The sequence below is a fragment of the Myotis yumanensis genome, unplaced genomic scaffold (assembly GCF_028538775.1).
Source record: "Myotis yumanensis isolate MYYU_CA2020_CCGP unplaced genomic scaffold, mMyoYum1.0.hap1 SCAF_11, whole genome shotgun sequence".
Classification (NCBI taxonomy): Eukaryota; Metazoa; Chordata; class Mammalia; order Chiroptera; family Vespertilionidae; genus Myotis; species Myotis yumanensis.
Genome location: NW_027223762.1, coordinates 56,294,229 through 56,321,209, shown reverse-complemented (window position 1 = coordinate 56,321,209; position 26,981 = coordinate 56,294,229). Strand labels below are relative to the sequence as shown.

Below are 26,981 nucleotides of genomic sequence, written 5' to 3'. Positions count from 1 at the left end.
GCCTACTTATCAAATTCCAGAAACCAGACCACCTGCCAGCGCTTTGCTTTGGCATTTACATTTTGAAACTAATACATGTCACACATTTTCTTTTGTCACATAGGCATTCTTTTAACTTTTGCTTCTTGGCAAATTCTTTCAATTCTAGTTATACTATTCTATGTTCAGAAATACTCTCCACCTAGTACTTTCCAAACTGCATTTCAAAAATAATTCAAGCAGACTCCAATTGTATGAAAAACACTTCTAACTGCATTTTTACTATAATGTTTTTATTCAATTAAGGCAATTACGTTCATGTCTCAATTGAGAGATTTAGGATTAAAACCATCAAGTATGCCAAAAACTATTTTAGTTGCTTAGCCTTCCTTATTGCAAGATTTTCTTGCAAGAAGCATGTTGTATGTGTAATCTCACTGTGTGGTATCTTCCACATAAAAAAAGGCCGAGAAACAGAACCAGCATCTCCTTCAAGTCACGCCCAGCCTCACAGTACCCATGAAGGGGACGTCCCAGGGGTGCTCCTGGTTCTTCACAGTTATCCACAAAGTAAAAAACGCCATCCTGTGGCTTCACTAACAGCAAAAAATTTAATATCCCCAATTACTAACACAAATCAACAATGACTCCAAATCAAACTAAGAATACACAGAATTCAGGCTTGCTCCTTAATCGCACCTAATTCAGACGTGGCGATTTCAGGGAGAGTGATCCTCACCATAGAGCCATTACTCAGCTCCTAGAAAAAGAAGGGAACAAACCAGAATTAGTCAACAGAATCTGTGGTCTAAGTCTCTGAATTCTTAACAATAGCTGATGCTTTACAAGATTTTGCCTGCCAAAGCAAAATTCAATAAAATAAAAGAAAATAAACAATATTTGCCCTAGCTTGTTTGGCTCAGTAGATAGAGTGTTGGTCTGCAGACTGAAGAGTCTTGGGTTAGATTCTGGTCAAGGGCAAGTACCTGGGCTGCAGGCTCAATTCCTGGCCCCAGTGGAGATAGATGTACGCAGGAGGCAACTAATCGATGTGTCTCTCCCCTTCCCTTATACACTCTCTAAAAAAAAAGAATCAATGGAAAAACATCCTCTACAAACTAAGTAAATAAATATAAAAATAAATATAAAAATGAACATTTTTAAAACAGAAGCGAATACTTCCAAAGTTCAGAAACTATAAATGTGCGTAATTGTAAAACATTTACAAAAATTTTGTTTCTAATAAGTGTCTCATTTTCACTAAAAAAAGAGACTTACCTGTAAGGAAAAAAATGATGTCAATACAAAAAAGAGACTTATTACAAAAAATGATGTCACTAAAAAAGAGACTTAATACAAAAAATGATGTCACTAAAAAAAGAGACTTACCTGTAAGGAAAAAAATGATGTCAATACAAAATTCAACTTATTGAACAAGCTATTTTCGATACATTTTTAATAATATAAAAACCTTTAAAAAGTTGAACAGATTTACTTCACAGTAAAATAATGCAAAGAAAGAACACATCACAAAATATTTTAAATGTCATCAGAAATGTTTGCTTTCGATTTTCAGACAAATTCTACATTCTGACAAATTTGAAGTGACCGCCATATCTTACGGAGAGCCACCTAATCTACATATACTTACTAGAGTCACTCTGTTTCGAACAGGGTCTCTTATAGAATGAATGTAAGTTCCAAGCTGTTGGAAAGTGCAGTCCTCATTATAGAGAGAATCGTGGAGTTTTGAAGAATCCCTTAGTTCTGGAACTGGGGACAATAGAACAACCTATAAAAAGTCATAAGTACAACACATATCAAGTATTTTTTGAGAAGTGAAGGTTATTTCTTTTTGCATATAGTCTAACAACTGTACATAATAATTTACAATCATTCTGCTCTAGGTAGGATCATGGGGGATAGGGCTAGCTAGACTGATGTGCAAACACGGCCACAGGAAGAGAAGGCAGCAACACTCTTGGCAACCCAACAGGGCTACAGATGTAACTGAAAGGTGAGGAAGGCATGACAGACAGGATTGGAGGCTCCAAGACACGGGAGAGAAGGAAAAGCAATGAGAGAGCAAAGAACTGAGACAGCTTAGTGATGCTTCAGAAAAAGCAAACGTCTGATAAAGAGCAACATTTTTTCTCAACTGTAGATATGCAAACAAGAATTTTAAATGATCGTAGTTATTGATTACATGCAGATGCCTCCTATTTTAAATCTATTCCTGACCACCAACCTTTTTGTATTCCTATAACTCAATTTACAGGAAATTTCTAAATGACTATCTTGTCAATAATAAGAGCCAACCCAGAATAAGATGTATATATTATTTCCAGCTTCTACCCCAATAGCTGCCCTAAAACTGAGCTTCATTGGTCCTAGAAATGGGAAAGTCATCAGCCAATATGTTAGACTGAGCTGTGATCTGACAGCTGCCATTAAGCCACTAACCATTCCTAGGTTTATGAAATTCCAAGAAAGCGAGGAATCATCTTATGTTATAAAAGAAATTCTTGCAGCCGAAACCGGTTTGGCTCAGTGGATAGAGCGTCGGCCTGCAGACTCAAGGGTCCCAGGTTCGATTCCGTTCAAGGGCATGTACCTGGGTTGCAGGCAAGTCCCCAGTAGGGGATGTGCAGGAGGCAGCTGGTCGATGTTTCTCTCTCATCAATGTTTCTAACTCTCTATCTCTCTCCCTTCCTCTCTGTGGAAAATCAATAAAATATATTTAAAAAAAAAAAAAAAGAAATTCTTGCAAATCACACAGAAATCTGATAGTTCTATAGCCCCCTCCCAAGATTTCTGCAAGGGTCAGGCTTAACAGGAAACAGCTCAACACTGCATGTGTTTAAAAAAATAATATTTAGTGAGCAACGAAAGAAAAATATAAATAGGACTTCATTAAAGTTTAAAACTTTTGTTCACTGAAGAACATAAAAACAAAAATAACACTCCGGGCCTAGACACTATGCAACACAAGTGCAGCACCAACCTGCACTTTGAACTGCCCCTAAACATGTGCACTCAGGTGTCTCTGAAACACCCCCTGCTTTTCTCAGGCTTCCTAACCTGGTACATCTGGGGATCCACCCAGGTTGCTCAGAGAACCTAGTCTCCTTTCCCAGCACCTGCCCCAACACAGCACAAATCCAACCGATAAACGCTGTCTTCCCACCTCTCTAGACCTCTCGTGTCACTCCCCTTCTTTCCAATGTACTGCCCTAGGTCAGTCTCCCTTTGCACCTCTTAAACTAACACAAACAATGCACTTGGAATATAACTGGTCTATCTTCAATCCCAAGATAAAATTACCTAAAGCACGATCCCAGCACTCATAACTCCATCCTCAAAAACTGTAATGTGCCGAAACCGGTTTGGCTCAGTGGACAGAGCGTCGGCCTGCGGACTGAAAGGTCCCGGGTTCGATTCCGGTCGGGGGCATGTACCTGGGTTGCGGGCACATCCCCATTGGGAGATGTGCAGGAGGCAGCTGATCGATATTTCTCTCTCATCGATGTTTCTAACTCTCTGTCTCTCACCCTTCCTTTCTGTGGAAAATCAATGGAATATATTAAAAAAAAACACAAAAAAAAAAAACTGTAATGCCCTGGTGACTGCATTCAGAATAAATACCACCTTTTCATCCTTTCTTGTATTAAGGGCTTATCAATAGAATGCAAATCCCAGCACCACCATTATTAGCTACAGGCCTCGAAACAGTAACCTCCTTGTATCTCTGTGTACCCATTTGTAAAACAGCAATCAGTAACTTTCCAATAAAGCTGGTCTAATAAATTAAATAAGTTAATGCATACAAAACACAGAGAACAGTGCCTAGTACACAGAAAACACTCAAAAACAGGTTACCATGACAATCCCAAGAGACTCCTTGTACTTGCAAAAACACTCGTTCATTCTACCCTCAGACGTGTTGAGTCTTAACCTGTGCACTAGGAGATGGAGATGCGAACACACGTGATCTGCACTCTCCTGCCTCCTTGCCTGTGGCCCTGTGAGCCCTCTCTCCCCAAATGCTCCTTCTCACCTGCAGACATTCCACTTATCCTCACAGGCCAGCCCTAGTCAGACAGGCCTCTCCAAGATGAGAGGTGGTTCTGCCACACTGACCCTCAGAATGTATCTTATCAGTACATCTCCTCAGGACATTTTATTAGTCATCATAAGTGTTAATAGTCTACTTTAAATATAATCTACTAGGGGCCCGGTGCACAAAAATTTGTGCACTGGGGAGGGGGTTCCCTCAGCCCAGCTTGCCCCCTATCACATACTGGGAGCCCTAGGGGATGTCCTACTACCTGCTCTCTGCTCCCCTTGGGGAGTGGGCCTAAGCCACAGTCTGGCCTCCCTTTGTGGGAGTCGACCGGGCTGATCAGGGGAAGGCACCAGCCCCATCACCGCACTGTTGCAGCCACTGCCAGTCACCGCAGCCACCAAGGTGTTTTCATCAACACGGACTCCAGTACCTTCACCATGAAAAAATGACAACTTTCTTTAGGCATTTTCAAGATGTGTCTTTCATAGGATATGACATTTCTTTCTTTCTTTATCCTCACCTGGGGATATGTTTCCATTGATTTTTAGAGAATGTGGAAGAGAAAGGGAAAGACAGAGAGAAACATCAAAGTGAGAGGAACACTTTGATTGGTTGCCTCCTGCATGACCCCTGACCTGGGCCAGAGCCAGGGAGGAATCTGCAACCTAGGTACATGCCCTTGGTCAGAATTGAACCCAGAATCTGCGTTGGGCAGGCCAAGGCATTATCCACTGAGCCAAACTGGCTAGGACAGGATATGACATTTCTTTTTTTTTTAAAATATATATTTTATTGATATTTTACAGAGAGGAAGGGAGAGAGATAGAGAGTTAGAAACATCAATGAGAGAGAAACATCGATCAGCCGCCTCCTGCACACCTCCCACTGGGGATGTGCCCGCAACCAATGTACATGCCCTTGACCGGAATCGAACCTGGGACCCTTCAGTCCACAGGCCGACACTCTATCCACTGAGCCAAACTGGCTAGGGCAGGATATGACATTTCTTAACCCTCCAGCAGCAGACCTTCCTTTTTTTCTCCAGGAGTGTGGTAAAAAAAACCTTAGATCACCTATTTGGATTCTTATTACCCAAATTACAGTGGCATACAGGGAGCTTAACCAATCAGCAGTCAGAAAAGGTGTTTCCTCTGTAGTTCACACCAATTGCTGGTTTGGCCCCTGCCCAGGCTTAACGCCTCTGGCGAGTCATTAGCCCTGGGCCAGGGCACCCTCAGCTCCAAGCCACCGTGGCCATCAAGGATCGCTGGCTGGCTGCGCCCCGGCCCAGGCCTAAAGCCTCTGCTCGAGGTTTTAGGCCTGGGCCAGGGCACCCCCAGCTCTCCGCAGCTGCCATCAACGATTGCTGGCTCCACCCTGGTTCCCCGCCTCCGCCGCCATCAACAATCATTGGCTGGCTCCTCTCCGGCCCAAGCCTAAAGCCTCTGGCCGAGGCTTTAGGCCTGGGCCGGGGTACCCCCACCTCCGGCCGCAGCCGATCGCTGGCTGGCTCCTTCCCAGCCCAAGCCTAAAGCCTCAGGCCGAGGTTTTAGGCCTGGGCCGGGGCCGGGGCACCCCCAGCTCTCCGCCGCTGCCATCAACAATCGTTGGCTGGCTCCTCCCCGGCCCAAGCCTAAAGCCTCTGGCCGAGGTTTTAGGCCTGAGCCGGGGCACCCCCAGCTCTCCGCCGCTGCCATCAACAATCGTTGGCTGGCTCCTCCCCGGCCCAAGCCTAAAGCCTCTGGCCGAGGTTTTAGGCCTGGGCCGGGACACCCCCAGCTCGCCACCGCCGCCACAGACCCCACCTCCGCCGCTGCGGAAGATCGCTGGCTGGCTCCTCCCTGGCCCAACCCTAAAGCCTCTGGCCAAGGCGTTAGGCCTGGACTGGGGACCCCCAGCTCCCGCCTCAGCTGATCGCTGGCTGGCTCCGCCCTGGTTCCCCACCTCTGCCGCCATCAACAATCGCTGGCTGGCTCCTCCCCAACCTAAGCCTAAAGCCTCTGGCCAAGGCTTTAGGCCTGGGCCAGGGCACCCCCAGCTCCCCTCCGCCACCGCCATCTATGATCACTGGCTGGCTCCACCCCGGTTCCCCCTGCCATCACCGCCATCAACCATCGCTGGCTCAACGATCTCTGGCTGGCTCCTCCCTTACCCAGGTCTAAGCCTCAGTCTGTGGCTTGGAGCCGACATATGCAAATTAGCCGTCATCTTGGTTGTCGGTTAATTTGCATATACTCACTGATTAGCCAATGAAAAGGGTAGCGGTCGTACGCTAATTACCATGTTTCTCTTTTATTAGTGTAGATTATGCAGACACTACATGTTTCACGAAAGTAAATGGTGAGATCCCTGGATGGAAAAGAATGCCTCATTCTCATCACTGCGGCACCTTTCATTGTACCTTCCACATACACAGAAGGTCAGTGCACGTTGACTGAGACACTGGTACTTGGAAATATTCATATTCTACAAGTATTAGCTAAACTGCCAATTCTGTCATTTTTAAAACGGGGGGGGGGGTGGGGGGGGGGAGGTAATTGTGGAAAGAACATCTGACCAAACTTCTTTAAAACATTACTCATTTTTGACAACACCTAATTCCTTTCTCACCTCATCCAAGGTTCCAAGCAGTTTACTCAGAGGTGTAGGAGTGCTGACGCTGTCAAGTGGAGTGCTGGGCCGAGGCATCGCATTGGACATTGTCAGGGAAGGAGCAGGAAGTCCAGGAATAAAAACCTTGCCCACCTTAAAGCAATGAAAGGATGTAAAAATATATATGTACTTTTGGTATTTCAAATTTTATGCTCAAACACTAAAAATCAAAGAAAATTAAAATTTTAGTAATGTATCAAATTCTACCATCCAACTACACATATCTTGGTATAATTTTTCTTGGTCTGACTCCTTCTCTTCATTAGCTGGAGGTTTCTGAGAGTTTGTTAAAAGCATTATATGTATACATGGTGGGACAAAAGTAGGTTTGTAGTTGTTCATATGGAAAATAATACATAAATTAATAAATAGTAATACAAAAATAAACTTCATTTTGCATACTCACAACCGTAAATGTACTTTTGCCCCCACACTGTATGCATTAGTTTTCATTGTCATTTTTGTTTTTTAATCCTATGGATTTTATTTTGGCAACTTTTGTAATTTTATTAGCTTTTGGGAGGTATATTGACAATACATATGTATATTGTTAAAATTTCTCTTTAGTTTTGAGTATTTTCCACACTTTCCTGCAAGAAATAATTCTTTTCTCAGTAATAAAGAGAAGGAGTCAGACCAAGAGAAATTATACCAAGATATGTGTATTGGATGGTAGAATTTGATACATTACTAAAATTTTAATTTTCTTTGATCTTTAGTGTTTGAGCATAAAATTTGAAATATCAAAGGTGCATATATATTTGGAAAACTATCTGGCACCACATAGCCAAAGTAAATGTGCATATACTCTAGAGCAAGGGTGGGGAACATCCGGCCTAAGGGATGTATAAGGCCCACAAAATCATTTGGTCTGGCCCCGCCAAGGCATTAGGGGTGAGTTAATTAAATGTTTGACCAAGTATAGCAGACTAATTTTTAAGTTGCTAATTTTGTATGGCCCTCGAATGATATTATAAATATCTAAATGGCCCTTAGCAGAAAAAAGGTTCCCCACCCCTGCCATAGAGGCTAGGGGACATATATAAGGATTTTTTTTTTTTTAAATTACTGTTTACTAGAACTACAGCAGAAACAACAACCAACCTTAGTGATAGGTAAAATAGTGAAGGTTTGTATCATCATTCAATGGAATATCATGTAACAGTGAATAGGGAAACAACTACACATCAAGATAGATAAATCTAAAAATAGCACAATGTTGAGCAAAATAATCAAGTCAGAGAAAAGTATATGGCATGGTGTCCTTTACATAAAAATTCAAAATGAGGAAAACCAAACAATTCAATCTTTAGTGATACATACATAAGTGCAAAACAAATAATAAAAACAAGGGACTGATTTATGGCAGAAGTCAGGATAGTGTCTATCTGGGGGAGGTGGGGAGATGAGGACAGTCAGGAAAGAACTCCCAGGAGACAAGTGATACTGGCAGCACCCTATTTCTTAACCTGAGTATAGCTTACACAAATGTTGTCATTCTTCAAACTGGTGTATGTACTAAATTTCATAATTTAAATTTGCAACATTTACATTATTCATATATAAATTTCACAACTGATAAAAGATCCACCCAACACAGTATACATTTAATATAATAGAACTTTACAAAAACTTTGAGAATTATCAAAGCTACCCATGTATCAATTTCAACACTTCAATTTATAAAACATCAGCTTAACTCTTTTTTAAAGTATCTCTATCCTCACTGAAGGTTCCCATCTATTCTGGGTTCCCAGTGCCAACCTATCTAATGGCAGTGAGGCAACCTCCCACTTAGGACCAACCTAAATTGGGAACTTCATTTTCAGCTCTTACAAAATAAACCTTCTGCCAAATCCTACAAATGGGAGTAAATATTTAAATAGAAAACTAAAGCAACAATACAAAATCATAACTAAGGAGGCAGCCCTACAAAAGCACCAAAAGCTGCTTCTGACTCACCCGAACCACTCCTGTGTACAGCACCAGGTTTCCACTGCTTTCCAGAACCAGCATGGTGTCTATCTTCTAAAAGAGGACACACATTTTATTTTAAAGTCTGTGCAAGTTATAAAGCATGATTTTCAACTTCTCAAGAAAGTGCCTGCATTTACCTCCACTGGCGCAGCATCCTTTGCCTGTATGTTGGTGATGGAGCCAAAGATGAGCTGGGTCTTATCATTACTCTCTTGAAACTTTACACAGCTAAAGATTAAATTTAAAAAAAACACAAAGTATTGACACATGTAATAACCTGTACTGATCTCAAGGGTACTATGCAAAAAGCCCAGCTCCAAAGGTTTCATATTGTAGCATTCCTTTTATATATATTGAAATGACAAAATTATAGAGATGGAGAACAGATTAGTGGTTGTCAGGGGTTAGTGATGGGGGTGGGGGTGGTATATCCTATATAATAAAACCCTAATATGCAAATCGACCAAACAGTGGAACAACTAGTTGCTATGACATGCAGTGACCACCAGGGGGCAATCACACAAGAGCTTTTCCCTGGTGTTCAGTGCACTCCCACAGGGTGAGCACTGCTCAGCCAAAAGCTGGGCTCACAGCTGGCGAGCACAGTGGTGGTAGCGGGAGCCTCTCCCACCTCTGCTGCAGGCGGGTGGTAAGGAGCAAGGGGTCTGAGACTGGAAGAGCCCCAGACTGCGAGAAGGATGTCTGACTGCCAGCTCCCCCTGGGGATCTGGCCTAAGCCAGCAGGAGGACATCCCCTGAGGGGTCCTGGACTGTGAGATGGCGTAGGGCTGAGGGACTCCCCCTTCTCCACCCCCAGTACACGATTTTTGTGCACCGTGCCTCTAGTGTTACTATAAAGGAGAAGCACAAGGGAGACCTTTGAGGTAATAAATAAGTTCTATACCTTGATTGTGACACCTGCACAAATCTACACACTGAGAGAACTTCCTGGAATCACACATACGTACATGTACACACACACACACACACACACATCCATATAAACTGATGAAACCTGAATAAAGTCTGTAGATTATACTGATATCAACTTCTTAGTTTTGATCATGCACTAAAGTTATGTAAGATGTTAACTCTGAAGCAAAAAGAGTACAAGGTACACAGGACTCCTCTACTATTTTGCAACTTCCTGTGATTTATAATTATTTCAAAATAAAATTATAAATAAATGTGCAAAAGACAGGAATATACATTTCACCTAAAAAGATAAATGGCTAATAAACACACAAGAAGATGTTCAACATCATAAATCATTAGGGAAATGCAAATTAAAACCCTTCACACTCACTACAATCAGAGAGAATGACAATACCTGATCTTGTCAAGGAGAAATTGAAAGCCTCAGATGTGGCTGGATGGAATGGAAAACAGTTCAGCCTACTTGGAAACAATCTGGCAATTCCTTAAAAATTAAAAATGAATTTATCATTGGACCAAACCATCCACTCCTATCTATCTACCCAAGAAAAAATAAATCATGTATGTCTACACAAAGACTTTAGCTCCAATGTTCATAGCTACCTAACTCACAAGGGTCCAAAAGTAGAAACAGACCAAATGTCCATCAACTGCTGAGGGATAAACCACACCTGATGTATCTGCACAATGGAGGACTACACACTCACACACATTACAACATGGTGGGACCTAGCAAACATTATGCTAGTGAAAGAAGCTAGCCACAAAAGCTACATTCTGCACAGTTCTATAAAATGTCCAGGAAAGGCAAATCCAAAGATGAAAGCCTACAGAGCGGATGCCACAGGCTGGGAATGGGAATGAGGCTGACTACAAATCATGCACAAAGGATCTTAAGATTAGAGAAATTTTAAAAACTAGATTGTGGTAATGGTAGTACAACTCTGTAAATTTTCTAAAAATTGTTTAATTGTATACTTAAACATGTCAACTTTATGTTATATAAATTACTGCAATAAAGCTACTCCAAGGAAAGAAGGATAAAAGGAAGGGAGGGAGGGAGGGAGGGAGGGAGGAAGGGAGGGCGGGCAGCCCTAGATTTATTTACACAGAATATCAATGGGACTATGCACTTACCGTAACTGGAGCTGGGACTCTACTAAAAAGCACAAGAATTTTTGCCCACATAAGTCAGATGTAATAAACACTTTTGAGGCCTGTGAATTTTTCTCCCTGAAATAGATATATAAATAAAGTAACTGTCAGCATTGGCTCAAAAGTCTACCACAGCAACCATTAAAAGTCTTTGAAAAATATTCTGCCAGAAACCTAAAACTACATGGGTCAAGCAATAACCTGGAAGACCCAAAAACACTTCTAGGATTTGAATTTCATGATTCCTGAGATTCCTTTCAGCTATTTGATTCTGAGTCTACAGCTTTCTTGGGGGGAAATCACAATAAATTTAAGCAACATCAATGAATTTTTTACTTCCATAATATGCAAGTCACCAACTGCTAAAGTAATGCAGACTTGAATTCCTATCCCTCTAAGGCAATGGTTCTCAACCTTCCTAATGCCGCGACCCTTTAATACAGTTCCTCATGTTGTGGTGACCCCCAACCATAAAATTATTTTCGTTGCTACTTCATAACTGTAATTTTGCTACTGCTATGAATCATAATATAAGTATCTGATATGCAGGATGTATTTCATTGTTCGCAACCCACAGGTTGAGAACCGCTGCTTTAAGGGATCAGACATTTCATAAAAAGCCCTTTCCTGTATCTCTTCTCTCTCTCTCAGATTAGGTTCTATTTACTAATTTTTTTCAATCCACGCCTCTAATTGCCAAAGGTTTCTTCCTAGAATGGAGCAAAAGATCAGAAATCTTTAAAATAGGGATCTACAATATATTCAACTTACCAAGGTTTTTAAAAGTAGGAATTTTTTATTTTATTTTATATCAGAGAAGCTACTTCAACACTGTATTCCCATCTCTACTTTCCTCTAATGACCCTCTAAGACAGGGGTCCTCAAACTTTTTAAACAGGGGGCCAGTTCACTGTCCCTCAGACCTTTGGAGGGCCGGACTATAGTTTAAAGAAAAACAATGAACAAATTCCTATGCACACTGCACATATCTTATTTTGAAGTAAAGAAACAAAATAGGAACAAATACAATATTTGTATTTGCATGTGGCCCGCGGGCCGTAGTTTGAGGACCCCTGCTCTAAGAGCGTGCATCTGCCTTCGGCCTCACAGACGAGAGGCTGTAAGGCTTCAGCTCAACCCCCTGCCTCTATGTCTGATAAACACCACCTTCTTTCTCCTCAGGCTAATCTCCACCTGTGCTCCTTGCTGGTTTTGTCCCTCGTCATTTCCTTCCCCTGTATTTTCAATGCTTTCCCTGTTTTGGTTATGCTCCTTAAAACCTACTCTCTCATCTACATATATATAAAAGCCTAAGTGACCGAACAACTGAACGACCAGCCGACTGGTTGCTATGATGTGCACTGACCACCAAGGGGCAGACGGTCAGTGTGCTCCCACAGCCAACCTCCCAAGGTCCCTCTGCCTGAGGGACCTCATCTGTGCATGAATTCGTACATCGGGCCTCTAGTATTAACATGAAAGCCTTGAAACACAAAGGCAGACTATTAGATGAGATAAGAACTTACTGTTAATTGGCTGGGTTAACAATGGTATTGCAGTTGGATAAGGAATTGTCCTTACTTTTTAGGGACACACACTGAGGTATTTAGTCATTAAGATAAATTTTCTTTAAGTAGGTCAACCAATGTAAACAAAACTCTACCTTGACCTAGAGGCTCTGTATGGCTAGAACAGATCTGAACTGTTTCCCAAGAACAGGCAACACTCAACTAACATAAAGAGAAAAACATTAAAAAATGTTATAAAAATCCCAAGTTTCCTAATCTACAGAAATTAGTTGTTTCTCCCTATACCATCAAACACCTCAAATCTGAGAGATTACTAAGTTAAAAAAGAAATAACAAATGACACAAAAAAATTTTTATGATCACTTTAATGTCATTAACATCCTCTCCTGAAACAGAGGTGGCCTTAATACGTGTCTATACATGTTTATAAGTACTAATAACTGAACATATTAAAAGAAGTTTAGGCAAAATAACAAGTATCTTCTAAGACTTTTAGCAACATTTTTCTTTGAACATAAAAATATATACTACAAACCTTATATTAGTAATCGCTTCCGTCCATAAATGGTCAATACAAAGTTCAGGAACAATTGGCTCTGTTTCTGGTGCAAGAAAAGAGCTATTCGAATTACTATCTGGAGAATGAGAAATACTGTGTCTCCTTGGAGATTGATTATGGCTTGAAAGGTTGAACCTTTGCACCCCCGTGAAAGAGTGCACTCCTGAAGCAGGGGAATGAGCACGACTGCAAAACAGAGGAGAGAGGGCATCACAACCACAGTGCAAGATGGTATCACACGCTTTCCAGGAACACTTTCCAAACTTCTGGGTACAAAGAGCATTCGTGATGGCAAAACCCCAGTCAGAAAAACAATTTCTTGAAAAAGGAATAACTACGTCATGTTAATGTGTTCTATTATACTGTAAAGATTTCCAATTCTTCTTAGAATTCCTTCTTTTAAAACTGAAAATCAGTTCACTTTCTACCTCAAAAAATGAATTGTTTATATCATTCAAAACGTCTAAACTATGTTCCTGTATGCTCACATTTGCACACCAACAAAACTACATTACTGTATCAATAGATAGCTAATAGCTAGAGAGACAACCAAACAAAAGAAAAACTAACTCGAATTAAGACAAAATAGCATCAAAATATTTTTGCAACCAATATTCATCAAACTGCTGCCACTTAGCACAAATGAGATAACTAATTTTATGACAAACACAGGCAGCCTCTAAATATGACTCGTTAAAAATGGGTAACACAACTGGAATAATGGCTGTCTTCCCCAAAACTATCCAAGGGCTGGCAACCGAAATTTTAAATTCCTCAAAACTAAGAGAAAGTTTCAAAAAAGTTATGTTTTTCTTGGTCTATCTTGGTAAAACAAGGTAACACCCACAGTGGATCCCCACCTTAGAGCCGCCATGTTGGAGATGGAAGGAGAGCGTGAGTGCAGGCTGGGCGAGGAGGTGGAGCGGCTCTGACTGTGGATGGAGGAGTAATTCTGGAAAGGCGAGGCCACGGGGGAATCTCCTTTGGAGAGGCTTCTGAGGTTTGCTGTGAGGGAGCTACTGGGGGCCACATTCTGAGGAGTTCCCCCCTGTTCAGAGAATTTTAAAACGGCATTCTCTTCCTTAAGTAAGAATGATGAGAAGGGAGAAAAGATTATAATTAGATAAAAAGGGTAATTTCCTTGTGAAAATTCAGGGTGGATATGAATTCTTAAGGACACCATCTTTCTTTTTCCCTAAGAAGCTCAAATCTATTTCACAAAAACATGTGAAGGTTTTCAGTATTAACTACCCTTTATCCTTACCTCTGCTTTGACTCTCCGGAGAACCCACACAGAATGCAGACACTGAACAGTATCATAGGTCATTACAATGGAGGGGTCAGTGCTGAGAAAAACTATTTTCATCGCATGATCTACAACGTATTGAACCCGTGATGAACCAAAAAGACCTGAAAGATCAAACAGAAATGATGAGGTTTTGAACAATAAACTTTACAAATCTGTTCTTTATAAAAAGACACCTTGCAATTCCTAAAGATCAAGAGAAACCAAACCAATTAAGGCACAAAATCCATTAATATATTAATTAATTGACCCTATATTTTTAATAAATTTACTTTAAGCATCAAATTCCTCAGAATACGTTAAAGATGAGAGAGTTACCGGTTTCAATTTCACATACACACAATTAAAAGATGAAGATTTGTGCTGATCCACCATTAAATTCATCAGCCATGGGTGAAAGGTCCACTCCTCCAATAAGCAACTTGTTTATCGATTTCAATCAACTATTCTGCCAAGTTTGACTTCCTTATTGATTCTCTTCTTCTGTATGAAATTAGTCCTTCATAATAACCATTCAAACAGTGAAGAGTACACCTGTTTCTGCTTTACTAATTATACATTCAAAATAAGGCTTAGAGTTCAGTTTCTGATAGTACCAAGAATTGACTTCTCTGTCCCTATTTAACAACATATTAAATGCTCCCCCTTTCAGTTAAATTAGAAAATAAAAGAATGCAATTCTTTTATAAAAGTAAGCATTTTATTTAAAAAAATAAAAAGCACTCATAATACCACCATCTCAATAGCCACTATTAATACATCTGGGAGTATTTTTTCTAGTTTCCCCTATACATATACACACACTTCTCAGGTCTTTTCAAAATCAAAATCAATTTGTATTATTTTACATCATACTTAACATTATGAATAAGCAACTCCTGAGTTTATTATTCAAAAACATGATCAATAATGGCCACACACAATTCAATCACAGGTGCTAACATGTTCAGTTATGTTGTAACTGTTACCAATAAAATATAGAATTATCAAACTTTTTTCTGTAAAAGACCAAAGAGTAACTAGTTTAGGCTTTGTGACTGACTCTGTTACATAATCTTTTTGGGGTATTTTTTTCTACACCCTTTGAAAAGGTAAAAACCATTCTTAGTTCTTAAGCCTTACCGGCTATGGTTTGCCAAGCCCTGATACAGAAGACAAACACCTCATATTTCAGAATATGTACTTGGGATAAAAATAAGACAAAACATATATATACACACATACACACACACACACACACACACACACGTGTGTGTGTGTGTGTGTGTGTGTATTAATTTTTTTTTTTTTAGCTTTCTATCCTTGCTAATCACAATTACCAATTATCATGTTTGGCCACATTGAACATTTTAAAATACTCATACAGAAATACCTGTAGCAAATATTAAAAGTCTGAGCCCCAGCAAATCAGGTTTTTATGAGCAGGGAAAATGAAATATTAAAATTTACACAGTACAGCCCAGCTAGCGTGGCTCAGTAGTTGAGCATCGACCTATGAACCAGGAGTACCCGGTTCAATTCCCAGTTAGGGCACATGCTCGGGGTGTGGACTTGATCCCCAGTGTGGGGTGTGCAGAAGGCAGCTGATCAATGATTCTCTCATCATTGATATTTCTATCTCTCTTTCTCCCTTCCTCTCTGAAACCAATAAAAATATATTTTTTAAAAATATAAAAATAAAATTTACACAGTAGGGCATAAGAACCTATATTTTTCTCTTCAAAGAAGTAATCAATTTTAGCTCATCTAAGTATCATTCATTTACTTATTAATCACTAAGGAACAGAGACCAAAGTCTTCTACAGATAGATTAGCAAATCTATCAGTAATCCTGATCAACTTATAGGCCCTATTTTCAGGAAAAGAATAGCTGTTCAAATAGTTAATATAATGGTATTCAAGAAGTTCTTACTTTAATATGAACTATTTTCATAATAAAAAGGTTATTTTTGTAAAATGTTTAAATTATATTATTTTTATGAAACAAGTTAAAGTTTCATAAGAGCCTTCATTTTCTCCCCACACCCAAATTCCAAAAAAGAGCTATGTAAAAGAATGTCTAAAAATACACTTACTTCCAGATTTACAAACAAGTGGAGTTATTTCATCTAGTGGATGCAGCATGCTGAACATAGTGGGTAAAGGTTCTCTAGTAATAAAAAAACAAATAATCAATCACCAATACAAGATGACTCCATTTGTGCACAAATTTTGCACCTTCCTTGCAAAGAAATATCTTCTCTAAATTGCACTAAAAACTAGAAACCTATCCTCTCAAAAAGAAGCTTTCTAAACTTTCTACAGACTGTTTTTTAGTCTCTCCTATTTCATTCCTAGAAATCCCTCTTATGCAGGAGACTGTAAGCATACCCAACCCAGGAAAATCAATGCAGCCCAGAGACAATCTGCAAACAGCAGTCATCGCATTACGGAACAATGGGGTAATGGGCATAAAGCAGTCTGTTTTTTTGTAACCACTGTTAGCAGCAGTGTCTTTGGAAGCTAAGAAAGAAATTTTGTCTCCTACACCTATTTACACAGGAGTGTACTTGAAAAGAAAAACTTCAAGTAAATAAAGAGGCTGTGTTTTAAAGAGGAGAGGGGAACAGACCTTCTATCTAAACACAGAAAAAGATTAAAATCTGTAAGCAATTTTCTAAAAACATAGTATCTACTACTTGCACCACACTGTGATAAAGCACTGCATGTCCCTGCCCTTCAGTGAGCTCATAACTGATTCATTCAGAGACAGGTAAATACACCATCAATGAGCACCTATCATTTCTCGCGCTTCTAATACATACTAAGCCCTGTGTCAAAGGTTAGATACTTTAGCCCTGGCCAGTATTGCTCAATGGATAGAGCATCGGCCTACATACCAAAGGGTCTCAGATTTGATTCTGAGTCAAGGGTATGTACCTTGGTTGCAGGTTCACTCCTCACCCCCAGTTGGGGCATGTGCGGGAGGCAACCAGTCGATGTAGGAGAGACACATGGATGTTTCTCTCTCTCTCTCTCTCTCTCTCTCTCCCTCCCTCCCTCCCTCCCTTCCACTTTTTCTGAAAAGCAATGGAAAAAATCCTCATGTAAGGATTAACAACAAAAACAGGTTGTATACATTAGCTCACCTAATCCTGCATAAATCCAAGAGGTAAACTAGAGTATTTCTATAACAAATAATAAAACTAAAGCCAAGAAGGCTCCAATGATTTGCCCAAAGAAGCACAATAAAAAGATGAGAGAGTTAAGAATTGAGTACTGTTATCTTTAAACCTTATGCTTGTTCAATTTTACAACTTGGGGGGCTGGGGGAGGAATTGTAAGTGACTCAGTACCCAAGTAAGGAGAAGACTCAGGAGTGCTCATCACTGAGATGAGAGAAAGTGGCATAAATCTATGCTGTTTTCATGAAAATTATCGTCATCCCAAATTCAGAGGGAAACCATTTCACCTCAGAACACAAAAAAAGCGCTAGTAATAATATTCTGAACTGAGTAAACTGGATACCTGGGTGGACCTGGAGGTATCTCATGTGAAGAACTGCTTCGTTCAAACAACAATCCATATTTGGTGGGCCAAACATTTGCAACCTGTCAGGTAAAAGGGTGGGGAAAACAGAAGTAAACTACTCTTTATAACATGTTTTCAGAAAACAATATAGAAAATTAGATATTCTTCGAATTTAATAAGAGCTTTACAAAATAACATGATCGCCTTGGCTGGTTTGGCTCAGTGGATAGAGCGTCAGCCTGCAGACTGAAGGGTCCCAAGTTCGATTCCGGTCAGGGCACAAGCCCAGGTTGTGGGCTCGATCCCCAGTAGGGGCGTGTAGGAGGCAGTTGATCAATGATTCTTTCTCATCATTGATGTTTCTATCTCTCCCTCTCCCTTTCTCTCTGAAATCAATAATAAAAATATATTTAAAAAATAAGTAAATAACATGATTATTAACTATAATATTTTTAAAAAGTAATTCTAATAAGCAAGTGTAAGACAAGAGCAAGTCTACTGTAAGGAAATATTCAACCCAAATTTTCTGCCAAGGGCTGCAAATATCAGTAGCAAAGTTACAATGTGATAAAACTTTAATGTGATGAAGAGAAACAGGGAAAAGACTAATACTATCATGTGCTTACTATAATCAAAATTATTTCCTGTATATCACTTCAATTGAAAAAAAAAACTCAGAAAAGACTTCATATTCATTCCACTAAATTACTTTTTATGCAAAGAATGGGAAAATAGTAAGCAACTAAAGCTGCTTAGTTATTTTGAGTAAAAATAACATCCTTGATAACTATAAGATATAAAAGTAGTAATACTTCTGAAACCAATTAACTAAAAAGTATTCTCCAACCAAACAAAACAGCATGGAAACACTCAAGTTTACCTGAAAAGGTAAAGAAGCTATGTAATCCTTTCCTTCTATGCTATGCATGTTGATACATGAGCTTTGCAATATACATATACATTTTTCTACTTCAGCGCTACCTGCAAAAAAAGGATATAATAACATGTATGCTTTTTTCCCCAAAAAAAATTCCCATCAAAATTACAATTCCCAATAATACAAATTCTTTAATGAGCAAGATAAAAATACTTAAGCAAAACCACTATTATTAGTGACTACTTATTTTGAAGAAAAAAACAATGAGGTATACCTTTGGAATCAAAAAGTGCAATAAAATTTCAAGTAACTTACTGTAGGCTTTTTCAGACTTATCCTGTGATATAATGAAGTCACACCACAATGCCTAAAATTAAAACAAAATGCTCACCTAAGAAAATTGTATCTAAACAGCAGTCTGTTAACAAATGGTATCTACATAATAATTATGACATTTACATAACAACCGTCTCCTCATCAGCTCAACACAGGCACCATGGGAACAAAAAAAAGATAAAATAAAATGAGACTAATTAATGATAAATATTACAAGGGAAGATAAACCATGTGTGCAAATAAATTTTATGAAAAGGAAAGGGAAGACAAAAATTTTAAAAATCTACTAGATAGAAGCCTTGCCACAAAAGTGACCTCAAACAGCAGCTTAACCTTTCTTAGACCCTATGTCCAATATAAAACTAAAGATTATCAGAAGAGCTATTTTATAATCTACAGATTTACTTAACAATCTTAACATTCTTTGACATTCCTAGAGTCACTTCAGAAAAATCTTTGGAAAAACTAACCTTTCCCTTTTACCTTACAAAATATAAACTAGGAAATGCCATTCAACTTTCACTGGCATGCCTGACAATCACTTACTGAAATTACTTAATGGCATTTTATGGATTTTTTTCAATTGTGGTAAAATATATATAACATAAAATTTACCATTTTAACCATTTTGAGGTATACAAATTCAGTAGCATCAAGTACAGTCACAAAGTTGTACAACCTCATTACTATCCATTTCCAAAACTTTTCCATTATCCCAAACAGAAACTGCCAATTCAACAATAACTCCCCATTCCTCCCTCCCCCAGCTAACATTCTACTTGCTTGCTGTTTTTGTGAATTTGCCTATTCAAAGCATAATGGTTAGGCCTGGGCAGGGGCAAAGCTGGTGATCACGGGGAGCAGGAGGTCCTCTGCCCAGGCCTAACGCCTTGGCCAGAGGCCTTAGGCCTGGGCAGGGGCGGAGTGGAGCCAGCGATCACGGGGTGCAGGGGCAGAGTGTGCCATCATGGGGAGCTGGGGGTGCCCTGCCCAGGCCTAACTACTTGGCCAAGCGTATTAGGCCTGGGCAGGGTCAGAGCCAGAGATGGTGGGGAGCAGGGATGGAGCCGGCAATGGCGAGGAGCAGGGGCGGAGCTGGCGACTACGGGGAGCTGGAGGTCCCCTGCCCAGGCCTAAGGCCTTGGTCAGAGGCCTTAGGCCTGGGCAGGGGTCAGAGGCATTAGGCCTGGGCAGGGGCGGAGCTGGCAATCGCAAGGAGCTGTAGGTCCCCTGCCCAGGCCTAATGAATTGGCCAGAGGTGTTAGGCCTGGGCAGGGGCCAAGCCGGCAACTGGTATGAACTACAGAGGAAACACCTTTTCTGACTACTCATTGGCTAAGCTCCCTGTATGCCACTGGTAATATTCTTAGTAATTTGAGTAATAAGAATCCAATAAGGTGATCTAGGGTTTTTTACCACACTCCTGGAGAAAAAAAGGAAGGTCCGCTGCTGGAGGGCTAAGAAATGTCATATCCTGCCCTAGCTGGTTTTGCTCAGTGGTTAATGCCTCAGCCTGCCCACCGCAGGTTCTGGGTTCAATTCTGGCCAAGGGCATGTACCTAGGTTGCAGGCTCCTCCCTGGCCCGGGCCCAGGTCAGGGGTCATGCAGGAGGCAACCAATCAAAGTGTTCCTCTCACTTTGATGTTTCTCTCTGTCTTTCCCTTTCTCTTCCACATTCTCTAAAAATCAATGGAAACATATCCTCAGGTGATAATTAAAAAAAAAAAAAGAAGAAAGAAAGAAAGGTCATTTCCTATGAAAGACACATCTTGAAAATGCCAAAAGAAAGTTGTCATTTTTCCATGGTGAAGGGACTGGAGTCCGTGTTGATGAAAACACCTTGGTGGCTGCGGTGACTGGCAGTGGCTGTAGCAGCGGGGTGATGGGGCTGGTGCCTTCCCCTGATCAGTCGGGTCGACTCCCACAAAGGGAGGCCAGACTGTGACTTAGGCCCGCTCCCCAAGGGGAGTAGGGAGCGGCCTAAGCCATCAGTAGGACATCCCTGAGGGCTGCCAGTATGTGATAGGGGGCAGGCTTGTCTGAGGGAGCCCCCACCCCACACCAGTGCACAATTTTTTGTGCACCGGGCCTCTAGTATACAAAATAAAAAGAGTACTGTGATGCATCCCCATCAGCCAGCTTCAATAATTCTCAACTCTGGCTATTCTTGTTTCATCCATACTTCCACTCATTCCTCTCTCATTTTACAAACTGATCCTCTAGCCCCCATACTTCCTATAACTGGAAGTTATGTCTACATATTCATGTCAAATATTTTGGGGAAGAAAACTGAGTAGATGACATCATGTCTCCATGCCACATTACAGCTGTAGGTATAAAAGAGCCCTCTGTCCCCTATTAGTGATGGTAAACCCACCAGGTTGTGGAGGTGGAGAACAACACGCAGCTTCAAAGTAGAGATGCATTTGTTTCTTCACTTTGGGTGACACCTAAATACCTTTCACACAATGGCATTACTATCTATTTACAATCTTTATCTGAATCAGAGGTTACACTGGAGAGTACAGAATGGAGATTTTTAAATTCTGCAATTCCTTCTATATTTATTAGCTGGTATTCTTCTTTAAATAAGGGTTTTCCTTCATTAACTAGAGATGAACCACAAAGCTCCTAAAAAGGCAGGGCAAATGCTTAATTCTGTCCCTTTAATTACTAATTTTTAGGACAAAATTAGGTGTAATGGCTAAGTGCAATGACAACAAACTAGATTTGTTTTCCTTTCCCTTACTCTTGAGTACTACCATGAATCTGATTTTTATTTATTCAACATCCTACAATCAAATATAATCATGTGTTAATATATTCTTGTACCCTTAGTCCTAAAATTTTGACAATAATTGATTTAATTACTCAAATGTTTAAACATTACCATTAAATTGAAAAAGAATGGTGTAAAAAACTGATAGAGAAAAATAAAGGAAATGTTTACTTCCCTACCATTATCTTCACATGTTAAAACATAAACACAGCTACTGGGATCATTATACTCTGTTTTTATCATTTCTGTTAAATATTAAGGCAAGAGCTTTGTTTTTTAAAAAAAATATGCAATAGTCAATCAAATACTAAAATTCAAATCAACTCACCTGTTGGACAGGACTATCAACTGTAAAGGCCTTGTAAACAGCCAATGCCTGGCTTTTACTTCCTTTGCTCCAGATCACCATATTTCCAGCCACATAGAGTTCCTCGTCATAATCCACTTCTCCAATTTCACTTCCGCCTCTCCTTAACTGCCAGCTTTCCTTAAAAATTTACATAGGTAAGACATGTTTAAGTGGTTTTTATTTCTTTTTCAACATTATGGAGCAAGATTAATTACTCAAAATTGAACAGCAATCCAGATACAAGTCTCCTACTCTCTCTTTGCCTGTGGAGTAAGATTCAGTAAAGTCCAACTCTTAGGTTGATTTCATAAATGAGAACATACTCAAGAATTCTCCATATTAAGTGTTTTATATTATATTACCATATTATGCTGCCATAAACAAACAAAAATTAGACCTTTCCTATATATCCAAAAATTAAATCAACATTCTTAGGAGACTAAAGACATATTAAGCATAGGAGGGTGAAGCAGAGGGTGCAGTGAAGTGCACACGGGCACTGGGGGAGCTTACCCACCATGCAGATTTCCCTGCTTCACAACTGCATATACATTCACCTTCCTGCCCTTGTGCCAACCGTCAAAATGAACAGGGCAGAGAAAGGTTTAGATTTCTAACTACAGACTTCTCCACCCTGAAATGTTGGAATAAGATGAGAAAGACTGAATATTTAACATGCACTTAGTTCTCATTCCCCTATTTAAAAACTAGTACTAAATCTATGTGGCATTTCTTTTCTCCTCTAGAAACATGTAAGTTTTTGGCAGCAGGGACCATTGCTAACTCTACTATCTAACCATCAAATAACCATGTGGGAACCATGAAATCTGGTCCCCACATACTAAGTGAAGAAAGAGGTTTTAAATGGACCATAATCATAGTGACTGTCATTATAAATCCATGAGTTATATGTCTAAATACACAGCCATGACACTATAATACAATAAGGTCGTTATATTTAGCTTTGATTAAAATTACCAAATCTTAACCTGTGCCCTCAAAGTAGCATCATACTCATTTCTCAGTTGCATCTGGATAGCCTTAAATTATAAGTAGATCGCATCTCTCTACATTTCAAAAGCAAACTGAGAATCTTAATAAAACCTTCTGTTTTTCGTGGATTGTAACCTCCTGCAGGGATCCCACCAAGCCAGCAGCACCATCAGAGGACCACAACTCAGAGGCTGGCTGCAGCTGCCGAAGCTGAAGGTTCAAAGCATTAGGGTGGTGTTTGCAGTGGTCTCGACCGAAAGGAACAAATTCCTGCAAATCCCCAGCTGCAATCATTGTTGCCCTTTCTTCATAGAAGTTCGACATGGGTTTCAGATATCAACATTATTTCTGTATGAATTCAAACACATTCTGGTCAGCTGTTGGGAGTCAAAGCCAGAAGAAAATTATCATAAAAGTTTACAGAAGAGCCATTAATCCTTAGATGAGTGTCACACATTGTAGGTGTACAAGTAATCATAACATCAAAGGGCATTCCAGATCTGATTCTTTCAGGTAATTACAGTTATCATTTTATACTTACCTTACACTATCCTATATAATAAACAGCTAATATGCTAATTAGAACGAACAGCCGAATGACTTTCCAGATGAAGCCAGGAATGCAAGGGCAGGCCGGGGCTGGGAGGGCCGAGGCTCTTGCATGAATTTCATGCATCAGGCCTCTAGTCATTACATAATTAACATTACAGCTACATTTTAGTTGCAAGTGAATCAATAGACAGGCAGGAATCTATTGGGTTGAGACAAGCACTTATGTCCCACAATAACTATCCTACCTTTCCTACACTACACACTAATATCTCCACATTTCACATTTTAAGTATTTAGACAGGTTTTACTTTATAGTAAAAGGCTCTAAACATTTAAGGGCATTTCTGTTCAGATGCTGACACCTCATTTGAAAAGCACACCTAACAGATCACTGCATATTGAAATGAAACAAACAAAAACAACATATTACTTTTAATTCATCAAAAGTTGAAGTACTTACTGCTTTAGCAAACTACCAAATGTGATCAGTAATTTTGAGCCCCAATTCATTTTAAGCATACAATTGCAATCAATGCCAATTTCTGGTCCAAACCCAAAAGACCAAGGCATGAATAAAATAAGTCTGGCGATGGATCAGTCAGGCTTGTTTGCAAATTTAACAATTCTAGCTTTGAATTAACATAATTTATTCAGCTTTTTGCTACAAAGAAGTGGATGAGCTGTGGGTGAAAACATGCACATGCATGCACATGCACATGCGCACACACACACACACACACACACACACACCCCTCCACTACTTCCAGAACATTTCTACCGACTGTAACTGGCAGCCTGTCAAGTTCAGACACCATATAAGGCGCCATATAAGGTGGACGCCAGTTGTCTCAGAGACAACGGCCACATGAAAATGGGTTTTGTGGCACAGCGGTTAAGCTGCAATCCTCAAGTACAGAGATCAAAACAAGCATTCATGTCAGCACTAGACAACCTTTAAAAACAGTGTTTGAAACAGCATTTACAACACAAACAATTTAATTTGACTTCGTTTCTCCTCTGAGGTCTTTTTGGCACCAGCAGCTTTCTTGGCTGAAATATCTCAGAGCCTGTGGTTCCCACGCAGCTCCTGAATTGTGGTTATTTTTGCTGTGAATTAAATGTTATTCCTGAGAGAACGGTTATGTCACATTCATGACACTTTTTCCTCCTTCTGATAAGCCAGTTTTGTGAACACTTAAACCTGGGCCATGACTGAGATAGTGCCTTATAAAACTTACACACAAAAACCCACAAAATCCAGCCGGTCTTCCTATATTCTAGTCAACGGGATAACCAACATATTAACACTCTGAGAGGAAGCCACAGAATCAGTGATTAAAGAATCGCCTGCCCAGAACAATGACCACTTTGTGCTGATTAGTATATTTAGATCTTTGCAGCCCCATCTGTGTGTGCGCTTCCCGGGGCCCCTGTAACAGCACCGCATTGAACTGATGCGCTCGCATGGAGACCGCGGCCTCGCTTCCTGGGAACAAGGACCTGCCAGGGGCACCGCGAGGCGGCGCGGGGGGAACCCGAAGGCACCGGAGCCGGGTCGGGCGGAAGGGCCGCGTCCGGGGCCTCAGGGTCGGCGAGACCCGCGAGCCGAGCCGGAGCCTCAAGCAGCGCCGGCCACGGGGCGGGCCCGCCCGGAGCTGCGGCCGCGCGGACACCGCGCTCAGCTCGGAAGGAGGCCGGGGGGCGGCGCGGGGAGGGGCGCCGCGGAGCCCAGCCCCCAAGGCCACGCCACCCGGGGCGGTCGGGTGCGGAGTAAGGGACACGCGGCGACTAGCAGCGCCGCCGGCCCGGCCTCACCTGAGTCACTCGGGACGCGTGAGGCGCGGGAGCCCGGCTGCGCCCCCGGGGCCACAGCAGAGTCGGTCACGGGGACTCCGCCGCCGCCGCAGCGTTTCCTCCCGCTCCGTCCCCGGCTCCCGAGAAACAGCGAGCGGCAGTTGAGGACCGCGGGCGTGAGGTTGCCCGCTCAGATCAGGCGCTCAAATGAGAGCATCCATCTTGGTGTCCCGTCCTGCTTTGCGCCGGGCCCGGGGGCGGGGCCTGGAAGGACCGGGTGTCGCGGGAGGTGCCGCAGCCCGGGGTCCGGCGTCTGCTCCCCTCAGGGGAGGCTGCTGGGGCCGCCCGCCGGTACCGCCTCTGTCCCTGGCGCAGCGTGGAGCCCGGAAGCAGGACCCGGTCAGCTGGAGTCTGAGCTGTGACAGGACCGTCCCGGCCTCTCCGTCTGCGCCGGGTCCTGTCACTACGAGCCTGAGCTGCCTCCACCCTGACCTGCCGCACTTCCAGGCTGGTTTTGCTCGCTCCCCGTGGGATTGGGGCGGTGATGGGCGCGCTGATTTCCCCTGTGCCTGTGCTTTCACCCTGTAGGGCCAGACCCTGTGAAAAGTGCAGGAAAGTCATGGAGGTCCTCACAGAGACATGGCGTGCAATTTCTGAGCTTCACAGACACACCCCCCGCTGACCCCTAGACCTGGATGGAGAACCCAGCTTTACCTGCCCTCCCTCTCCGTGGACTTAGCTGTACAATCTCACACTGATGGAAACTAGAAAACTTTCCCGAGCTCTACTCTCCCACTGCATAGGCTCTCTAAGTTAAAAATATCAATGGAGCCCTGACCCCGTTGTTCAATTGGCTGAGCGTCCTCCTGTAACCAAAAAAGGTTGTGAGTTTGATTTCCAATCAGGGCACATACCGAGGTTGCAGTTTGATCCCGGGTGAGGGAGCATGCAGGAGGCAATCGATTGAAGTTTCTCTCTCACATAGATGAAGTTTCTCTCTCTCTCTCATAAATAAATACATCCTCAGGTGAAGAATAATATATATTTATATATATCAATGGACATCCTATTGCCTAAGAAATCAAGTTCAAATTCTTTATCCTGAAATATAAAATTGGCTGAAACCTATGTCTGCACTAAGATCATCTCCTGAGTGTCCCCAAACACACCTTGCACTTTGTGGTCTTGGGATCTGGGTACACCCTCATTTCTTTATTTGGAATGCCAACCCTCAGGGTTTAGCTCAAATGCCTCTTCTCCGCAGACTTCAATCCAAGAAGGAGTGTGCTGAGAGGACTGGATACTGGTGTCCCCCCTCCCCCGAAATTCCGATGTGGAAACCATATGCTGTATGTGATGGTGTTTGGAGGTGGGCCTTCAGGAGGTGCTTAGGTCATGAGAGTGGAGCATTCCTGACTGGCATTAGTGCCCCTTCCACAAAGTGAGGACCCAGTGAAGGGAAGGTTGTCAATGAGCCAGAAAGCAGGCCCTCAGCAGACACTGAAACTACCAGCACCATGATCTTGGATTTCCCAGCCTGCAGAACTATGAGAAATAAATTGTTGCTTATAAGCCATGCGGTTTATGGTATTTTTGTCAGAGCAGCCCAAACACTAAAACAGAGTCACTCT

The 26,981-nt window shown here is 41.5% G+C and overlaps 1 protein-coding gene across 2 annotated transcripts in view; it reads right to left on the bottom strand.

The window, feature by feature from the left end:
- The window catches only part of ANAPC1 (anaphase promoting complex subunit 1), a 106,115-nt gene extending 80,535 nt beyond the window's left edge, over positions 1 to 25,580 (bottom strand). Inside the window, exons 1-16 of one of the 2 annotated variants that reach the window (XM_070429691.1) lie at positions 25,372 to 25,580; positions 23,116 to 23,352; positions 21,991 to 22,149; positions 18,862 to 18,913; positions 18,550 to 18,650; positions 17,667 to 17,749; positions 16,235 to 16,308; positions 14,118 to 14,263; positions 13,714 to 13,934; positions 12,830 to 13,039; positions 10,748 to 10,843; positions 8,812 to 8,902; positions 8,660 to 8,725; positions 6,656 to 6,790; positions 1,631 to 1,771; positions 679 to 739 (exon numbers count right to left, since the gene is read on the bottom strand). In XM_070429691.1, coding sequence (XP_070285792.1) covers positions 679 to 739; positions 1,631 to 1,771; positions 6,656 to 6,790; positions 8,660 to 8,725; positions 8,812 to 8,902; positions 10,748 to 10,843; positions 12,830 to 13,039; positions 13,714 to 13,934; positions 14,118 to 14,263; positions 16,235 to 16,308; positions 17,667 to 17,749; positions 18,550 to 18,650; positions 18,862 to 18,913; positions 21,991 to 22,149; positions 23,116 to 23,328 — 1,849 coding nt within the window. In that variant the 5' untranslated portion in view covers positions 23,329 to 23,352; positions 25,372 to 25,580. The remainder of the gene's footprint in view (positions 1 to 678; positions 740 to 1,630; positions 1,772 to 6,655; positions 6,791 to 8,659; positions 8,726 to 8,811; positions 8,903 to 10,747; positions 10,844 to 12,829; positions 13,040 to 13,713; positions 13,935 to 14,117; positions 14,264 to 16,234; positions 16,309 to 17,666; positions 17,750 to 18,549; positions 18,651 to 18,861; positions 18,914 to 21,990; positions 22,150 to 23,115; positions 23,353 to 25,371) is intronic. The other variant, XM_070429692.1, reaches the window with a different exon arrangement.
- Between the last annotated feature and the right edge of the window lie 1,401 nt (positions 25,581 to 26,981).